General features: G+C 45.4%; 1 protein-coding gene across 1 annotated transcript in view; it reads left to right on the top strand.

Annotated features, from left to right (window-relative positions):
- Positions 1 to 379: 379 nt before the first annotated feature.
- LOC106815562 (SWI/SNF-related matrix-associated actin-dependent regulator of chromatin subfamily E member 1-like) overlaps positions 380 to 9,079 on the top strand; it is a 12,491-nt gene continuing 3,791 nt past the window's right edge. The window contains exons 1-9 of the mRNA XM_014820033.1: positions 380 to 496; positions 1,924 to 2,044; positions 4,019 to 4,092; positions 5,163 to 5,249; positions 6,629 to 6,700; positions 7,477 to 7,608; positions 7,959 to 8,034; positions 8,455 to 8,507; positions 8,704 to 8,749. Coding sequence (XP_014675519.1) covers positions 1,948 to 2,044; positions 4,019 to 4,092; positions 5,163 to 5,249; positions 6,629 to 6,700; positions 7,477 to 7,608; positions 7,959 to 8,034; positions 8,455 to 8,507; positions 8,704 to 8,749 — 637 coding nt within the window. The 5' untranslated portion in view covers positions 380 to 496; positions 1,924 to 1,947. The remainder of the gene's footprint in view (positions 497 to 1,923; positions 2,045 to 4,018; positions 4,093 to 5,162; positions 5,250 to 6,628; positions 6,701 to 7,476; positions 7,609 to 7,958; positions 8,035 to 8,454; positions 8,508 to 8,703; positions 8,750 to 9,079) is intronic.

The raw sequence follows: 9,079 nt of genomic DNA, 5'->3' as shown, positions 1-9,079 counted from the left end.
TAGGACCAACGACCCGTAGGACCAACGACCCGTAGGACCAGCGACCCGTAGGACCAACGACCCGTAGGACCAACGACCCGTAGGACCAACGACCCGTAGGACTATAGATCGGTTCCCAATAACAAGGGGGACGTCTTACATTTACATTACTATACATTATGTGTTTCTGTTCTTTTGACATAGCACCATTTGTCGTCACGTTATGATATTTTAGACATATATATATACCACTGAGTTGTATATAATAACTGTTATTATACACAGCCAGCGATTAGAAAGACTGTTCTTTAGTATGTTTTCTGTCCATGTGCATGGTTGAGGGGGGAGGGGGTATGTTATGAAAGGGCATCCGAACTAGCGATGTCTCGCACTCTAGCGGCTGATAAACGAAACTCGGCAGAGAATATTTTCGTTTACATGGATGGCTTTGTTGTTTGATGATATGTCATCAAAGGTTTTCTATTGAATATTTACGCTTGCATGCAAATACGCTGAGGTATACGTCTGCATAAATTGCTTATTTATTAGCCTCCAAACTGATTCGGAGCTTGAACATTGTTGATTAATGTGATTGCACCCGGACATGGATCAATTTATTTTCATTATTTCATTCATTTACATTGACATTGTCATTAGATTAGTTAGCTTGGCCCTTGCTTTCGTTTAGGCATGCATTATTTTTTACCACGGTGGCAGTCACTTGGTATCATTAGGAGTAGATAATAGGGAAGGAGTGTGACTTCAATAAACAAGGGAAATTCGTCATTTACTAGCCTTATAAATAATACCTACGATTTACTATGCGTAACTCATCCAACTTGAGCTCAAATCGTACACAGTAGGCCCTACCTTCGCCGGCTCAGGGATAGAGAAGATGTCCAGTCCTATCTTATCAACTAACATCATCCTATCCAATCACCGTACTGGACATCATCTCTAGATCCTTGAACCCATTCACCTAGCATCGTGCGAAATCGTTTCCTCGTATACACCAGCAATCCGGAGATACAGACTAAAACGTACGACACGATTATCCATTCTTTGGCCATCAATCTGAACGTATTCCCCACCGAACTTGCAAACAAAAGGCAGCTACTAACGCACTGTGGCTCACTCGGCGAGGCGTGTGGCTCGCAGGGAGATTGCGGTGGGCGTGCGTGCGTGGGGGGCATACCAGCTGTATGCCGGTATGTAGCTGTATGTCGGGTCAAAGGTTATCTCGCCGAGTGTTGCGTCGATGTCCAATCTCCCAGCGAGCCACACCGCCTTGCTGAGTGAGCCACAGTGCGATAGTAGCTGCCTTTTGTTTGCAAGTTTGGCGGGGAATACATTCAGATTGATGGCCAAAGAATGGATAATCGTGTCGTACGTTTTATTCTGTATCTCCGGATTGCTGGTGTATACGAGGAAACGATTTTGCACGATGCTAGGCGAATGTACTGTGTACGATTTGAGCTTAAGTTAGATGAGTTACGCGTAGTAAATCGTAGGTATTATAAGGCTAGTAAATGACGAATTTCCCTTGTTTATTGAAGTCACACTCCTTCCCTATTATCTACTCCTGGTATCATGGTAGACTGCTGCGAATATATACCCGATAATTAAAAATGTAGCTATGGTTTTATTGCTTACACGATTGATCAGGTGTTGACTTTGTTCACTGAATCATTCCTACTAGTACTATGAGTATGAATCATTGAATCAATGTCAAATATGGGCATTGCACTGTTCCGGCAATTTAAAACCAAACTAATTAAAATACTGGTTACAGTAAAGGAAATTACGTAATGTTGTATTTCAAAATTGACAAATGTTTTTATAGGTAAATAAATAATATACTATTATTTATTATGCAATCATGGCGCTGTTAGCCAAATCATATGCCAGAAAAGTACAAGTACAAAAAATCATTTCAATGTTTAGGATCGTCCCTTTTGAAGTTTCGGCATGGCACTGCCACCACAAGCGCAGTTAGCGTATCGATATACTTCACAGCTTTCACAGCAAATGCCAGTGCAGTCTGCAGCTGCCTCCTCTCTGGCGTGTAAGTACTGTATTATCCATTGAGAAATAACTACATCAATGTTAGTATTTCTCAGGTGTAGTCAAATCATATAACATTCCAGTGTTTGTTAAGGAAACCATACGTTGAGGGTATGTTAATGTGGGCTGGTTCTCACAGGAATAAAAGTCAAACCTGATTGCATGGCTGCTTGATTATTTTATTAATGATTGATATTTCATGCGATGCTCCAGTTGCATTGCATTCTGCTTCTTGGCAAGTGGTGAATTTTATTTTAAGATGCAGTATGTGTCTACATGTGGCCTTCAATGCTGTTGAATGTGTTTTTGCTTGTGTGTTGGCGCCATAATTAATAATGCAATATCCTCATATATACACATGGCATATTAATTAAAGTGAGAATGATGATCACTAGTTAAGTGATTTTAGTGTATGTTGCTTTGCCGTGATTTGTAGGCATAGAACCACATGGTAGGTGAGAAGGTAAGATGTCTTTTGAAGAAATGCCCTACACAGATGCAGGACCAAGGTGGGTAGTTAGATATAACTACATAATAACGTAGGGGCTTATCCTACTTCTGGACTCTGATACATACACATCATTATCCTCAACCCCTAACCCCTAATGCCCTGGGCCGTTGTCAGAAACATCCGTAAAGTTAATGCTAATGTTAATGCTAAGACTAATGTTAAGAATAATTTTGTTTCTGACAACAGACCCCTGACTCATAATCAATCCTATCCTAAGTCGGGGCCTAATCCAAGCCATTTTCATAAAATACCGAATACCTAGTAATTCACGGATCATTGCATTATACTCGATTTTTTATATTTTTTTAAACTTGAACAAGAAAACTTGGAAAAGTGATGACGAATCAGAGATATCATCGCTAACTATATCAAGTTTATCCTTTATTAACATACCATGTATTATACATACAGTAAGTAAACAGTGCAAAACAAACAGTAAACAGGGCTAAACAAGCACATACATGGCACACGACGTTACGCACACTGGCAGGCATTCACAACCCGAGTGAACCGATTGTAACCGATCATCGGTTACTTGGGTCCAACCGATGATCGATTACGAAATTACAACCGATTGACAACACTACCGAATACCGGCCCCCAAATTACGACCCCTAGCAAAACGCTCAAATTACAAAATTCATAAAACGCCCAAATTAGCAGAGCTCTGAAAATTGTGAAAATTAAATCTCCATGTTTCTATCGTTATGTAGGCAGTGTTTTATAATAAAATGCTCGTATAAGATCTATAATCTATTACCTGAATAAAATTTTAATGTTATTATAGCCTACATCTACGGCCCCTATACCTAAACAATATTTTTGCGCCCCTGAAAGTGTATCCCTATCTCGAACATAATATTTGTTTCAACATAGTCCCATATCCATCATTTAAATTTCTGGGTCTTAAAGTAAGATTGAACCTTAAACATGTTCCTTACAAAATTTCTGCATGTACCCAAAGTATGAACGCAAGGTTCGACAAATTCACAATTGATGCATGCTAGTGATACTGTATAAAACACGGGAAAAAATTTAATGAATCCGAAGTCAAATTCAACTACTATTCCGTAATTTAGCTCAACCATTTAACCATGTTTTTGGGCAGAAATTGAATTTTACTCTAATCTTACAATTGTTTAACATGTTTCAGACAGTGTTAGCATTTGTATAAATCAAGAATAATTAAAACCAGTAACTACATTGGAGAGGTGTAGGGAAGCCTCGGTGATAGCTGGGTACATCGTCAAATCTTCAGGAGCATCATGGCAAGTGCAAACCCGGCTCTTGCTGTTCGTGCTGTGGTGGGATTCTCACCCTGAGGACGATATCAGCACCAGTCACAGCCATCGGACGCATGTCGTACAGGTTTAATCCAGTCGAATGTCACTCTGAGGGCGTCTTTAGCCAGGTATCGTTCGTCGCATCTGTGCTTATCGAAGACCCGTCTTCTTGCATTCGCAGATCGGCTGAGGTCGCCTCTGCCATACAATAACCAGCCGTACGGCACCGTTCAGTATCCTTCGATGCCTCCACCGGTGAGTAAACCCACTCTCTTTCTCTCTTTTGTATCTCGCCTGCCGCTTACCACAAGTGCGCGTTCTCTCTACTCCGGTAGTGGCAAACTGAATAAATGATGTAAGGGAGAACGGAGCGTAGGAAGGAAGCGTAAAGGAGAAGTAAATGGAGGGCGTAACGCCATGAGGCTGTTAACAATGGGTGGATCTCGTTCGGTCACGTAACAGGAGGAGACAGTGAACGCAATCGTCGCAGGTTGCGGGGAAGATTCATCGTTGAATTGTTTACGCGTGGTACACCCGTGTGTTGAAGACTAGTGTGCTGTGTATTGTATTCCATCTGCAGTATGATCTTGACGTGTACCTTGGAGTGTTTGATGTGTGAAGTTCACCTATATACTTAGCCCTGTACACTTTGTCTGATGTTTTTTGTGTGCAGTATCTAGCAAAAGGATCCGGGAGATGTATAGTGTGCAGGGTTCTGCCCAGGATTTTTTAGTGCCGGGCGCATCCAATTATGCAAGCGCCGTAAACGCGAAGCCAATCTAGGAAGGTCCGGGGGCATGCCCCCTGGGAAATTTTTGATTTTGGATAGTCTGAAACTCAATTTCCTGCATTCTGAGCAATAAAAAGCCATATATCAGACTTTTTTTTTTTTTCATCAAAAATTAGTGCCGGGCGGCAACAGCGAGTGCCGGGCACACCCGCCCACCGCCGCCCACCGTGGGCAGAACCCTGGTGTGTACATGTCGTTTATACAGCACTTGCAATAACAATGAGTTCATCATTGACTTAGTCCAGATTGTGTAGCCAAACCTATGATGTGGTAGATGAGTCTTGTAGCTCACACTATACCTGTGTTAGGAGCTTTGTTAGATAACACATACTGGTGCCTCCTGCAAGAATAGATGTGCACATACGTACATGCGTAGTCACTAGTTACATAGAGGTAAACTTTGACTGACTTGTGCGACGTAACACTTTTAACACGGTTTGCCACAGGGTAACTTGAGTTTTTTAACTTAGTATAGAGAGAGAAGAGACTTTTACATCAGAAATTTGCACCTCAACTGTTTTGTGTATGAATGCAGGTCTCTTCTTCGTCCAATTCTGGACCCTTTGTGCAATCCACACATGGCCATCCAGGCTTCAACCCTGTCAAACTGGGCTTGCACTCTGTAAGTGGCCTGTAACACCTGTAACACTGAGTAACCATGTGTACTCAGTGCGTGCATGCGTGCGTGCGTGCGTACGCGTGCGTGCGTGCACGTGTGTGTGTGTGCTCGCATGCCAAGTCATGTACCTGTATGCATCACATGCTTTTCGTCTCTCTCTCTCTCTCTCTCTCTCTTTCTGCTTGCGCAAGCGTATGTATGTACAGTGGCTGCATGCTTACCTTGAAGTCTTGTGTGCCTCGATCAAGTTTTACGCCAAGCAGTGTTGGTAGGTTCACGGAGTAAACACATTGGATTTCCGTTTATGCAGGCTTTATTTTGGTCGCATCTTTTTTACATGCCTTTAGTCTTAACTAGAATTAAATTGCAATTAATTGGAAACAAGGTTAGTCCAACTGGGAAAATATTGTACATGTTTTCGTAATGATAAATGCTATCTACCTCTGCCAGATACATTAAATAGTCGTCAGCAACACGAGCTACTGAGTTGTAATATTTTGTATTGTAAGAACTAGTAAGATTGACATTACTGGTTATGCATGACAACAAGTATGTCATGTTGTCGTCACGAGTTTGTTTATTTGTTTGTGTGCGTGAGTGTTTGTTTACGACTTTGCTTACTTCCTTCGTTGATGTCGTACGTAGGTCATTTCGTGTACGATTCCCACTAACAATTTGCACTGATACGTACACCGTGGATAGATGGAATGACGGTTTTGGTTTTGTTTGCAACCTTGTGTAGATTTTCTCGTCCGTACACACACCGTTGTCGTACCATGATACATGCCGCTCGTGACAATCGCAATAAGGGACAACTTGGTCCCCTATTGCGAATGCTTCCGCGTGTCACCGTGGCGTCGTGCGGCATGGCAACACGGAGCGGCGATCATTACTTGTCCCTTCATCAGCGGAATTCACTATGAATTGCGATGAACGGATAAAACTCTGACTAAACGTGTAAACGGTGCAAAACGCACACGGTGTCGACGGGAGGTGAATCAGACGAGCGGAGACAGTGCTAACGATGCGTCGCTCGTTAGCGAGCGTGTCGTCACGACTTCTCGGCTCGCTCCTCTCTCGCGAGAAAGAACAAAAGAACATGAAATTCTTGGTGTGCGAAGCCAACGCGACGTTATCGTCAGAGGCACGCGCCGCGGCACAGATTTAAGATACTGATTTCCGCTCGATCAATCGTGAATCTCGCAAAGCAATGTGACCTCCCCAGGTGGCGCCATTGTACGGTTGCCGGGGGCAACGAGCTGTTGTCGTGGGGGTGGGGAGCGGTTGTCGAGGGATCATCTTAGGGAGGGGGAGTGGTAGGGCCTCGTCGCGTGTATGTGGGAGGGATGTTTCTCACTCTCCTCGCGTCTCTCTGCTTGCAGGACAACCGCGTGCCAAAGCCACCGAAGCCGCCGGACAAGCCTCTGCAGCCGTACATGAGGTACAGTCGCAAGGTAAGAGGGGGGAGATGCATGCGTGTGTTCGTACATGCATGTCTGCGTGCGTGTGCGTGCGTACGTACGTGCATGTCTGCGTGCGTACGTGTGTGCGTACGTACGTGCATGTCTGCGTGCGTACGTGTGTGCGTGCGTGCGTGCGAGTGTGTGCGTGTGTGAGCCTGTGTGTGTGTGCGTGAATGTGTGTGAGTGTGTGCGTGTGTGAGCCTGTGTGTGTGTGCGTGCATGTGTGTGAGTGTGTGCGTGTGTGAGTCTGTGTGTGTGTGTGTGTGTGCATGTCTGCGTGCGTACGTGTGTGCGTGCATGCGTGTGAGTGTGTGCGTATGTGAGCTTGTGTGTATGTGCGTGCATGTGTGTGAGTGTGTGCGTGTGTGAGTCTGTGTGTGTGTATGTGTGCATGTCTGTGTGCGTGCGTGCGTGTGTGTGTGTGCGTGCATGTGTGTGAGTGTGTGCGTGTGTGAGCCTGTATGTGTGTGCGTGCATGTGTGTGAGTGTGTGCGTGTGTGAGCCTGTGTTCGTGTGAGCCTGTGTGTGTGTGTGCATGTGTGTGAGTGTGTGCGTGTGTGAGCCTGTGTGTGTGTGCATGTGTGCGTGCGAGAGTGCGTGCGTGCATACGTGTGAGAGTGCATGCGTGCTTGTGTGTGCATGTGTGTCAGCGTGCGTGCGTGCGTGCATGTGTGTGTGTGTGTGTGTGCATGTGTGTGTTTTTTTGGGGGGTGGTTGCTTTCCTGCGTCGTTCGATGTTAATCGTCACCTTGTATCTGACGCCGCAGGTGTGGGATCAGGTGAAGAATGCTCACCAGGACAGCAAGCTGTGGGAGATCGGCAAGATTATCGGGCAGATGTGGCGAGAGCTGCCGGAGGCCGACAAACAGATCTTCACGGAGGAGTACGAACTCGAGAAGGTGGTGCCCTCTACCCGCAACGCGCGGCGGTTTGTCGCGCGGGACGGCATCGCGCGTCGTCTACGCCGATGGGCGGATATGGAAGAATCGGCGTGATAGTCGTCTCGCGTTGTCGTGACTCTGTCCCCCCCGTCCAATCGAAATTATTTATCATATTTCACGGTGTATGAGTGAGGGTGTGAATTATCACCCGTTATGTTCGATGATTAGGTTAATGAACTGATTACGGATAATGAGGTTAATGAACTGATTACGGATAACGAGGTTAATGAATGTGACTAATGTGATTGGGTTGTGTGCTACGACTGTTACTACACACGATTCTACTCTCTCTTTGCACTTTGCATCAGGCTGAGTATGCAGAGGCCATGAAGGCGTACCACAACTCGCCGGCGTATCAGGCTTTCATCGCCGCGAAGGGAAGAGGTGACAGCTAGCGTGTGTGTGTAGTAGTAGTCGTTGTTCAGCAGTTCAAAACGTTTGTGTGCGTGTGTGTGCGTGCGTGCGTGCGTGTATCTGGGTGAGTGAGTGTCTTTGTGTGCGTGCATGTGTGAGTGTCTGGAAGGGTGGTGTGCGCGTATGTGTGCGTGCGTGCGTGCGTGTGTGTGTGCGTGCGTGAGTGTCTTGAGTGGATGGGTGCGTACATGCATGCGTGTGTGAGTGTCTGAGTGCGTGTGTGCATGCATGTGGGTGTGTGTGTGTCTGGGTGGGTGGGTGAGTGCGTGCGTGCGTGCGTGCGTGCGTGTGTGTAGTGCTTTGTGATGATTCGTTGTTTTCATGTACGCTGATCGTCGATTGGAGTAAATTCGTTTCACTGCACTTACACGTGTCTTTCTGCATTAACAGCCCAGCAAGCTCAAGAAGAACGAGATGCTATGGAGAAAACAATGGGACCAAAGGTAACGTGTAGTGAATTACTCACATTATTGTGACGTATGTTGTGTGTGTGGTTTTTGACAGATGCATTTCTTTCTCTAGCCCTCGTTACGAAAGGTACGTTTAGGTGATTAATACACAAGGTAACTGTTACTGGTATCGACTAACGTGAAGGTTTCACTCACATTTACTGATGGTTGAGTTGATAATGTTTTCCAGTCGAAAGATGCGCGGATCAGCATTCAGCCAGCAGAGGATGAAGATGGTAAGTAACCAGTCTACCGCGCTCATTCTCACTAGATGGCGTCACTTGCCAGAGTAGCAAATGTCTTTTCCAACGTCCGTTTTGAACATCGTGTGTAACTTCCGTCAATGCTGGGTAGTCGTCGTGAGTTCTTAGCCACGTGGCAGGTAGAGGTGAGAGATTAGTGGTAGGTTCAGATGAGGCATGTATAGGTAAGGGAGGGAAAGGTAATGCGCGTGGATGAGGGAAGGGTGGCAGGTACAGACATGGGATAGGTCACAAGTACAGGTGGAGAATATGTAACAGGTGCAGGTCAGGTATATATAACATATACAGGTGGAGAATACGTAA

Source organism: Priapulus caudatus, unplaced genomic scaffold (assembly GCF_000485595.1).
Source record: "Priapulus caudatus unplaced genomic scaffold, Priapulus_caudatus-5.0.1 Scaffold1148, whole genome shotgun sequence".
In the NCBI taxonomy this organism is placed as follows: domain Eukaryota; kingdom Metazoa; phylum Priapulida; class Priapulimorpha; order Priapulimorphida; family Priapulidae; genus Priapulus; species Priapulus caudatus.
The sequence above is the reverse complement of the archived record's forward strand: the minus strand, read 5'-3'. Positions and strand labels throughout refer to the sequence as shown.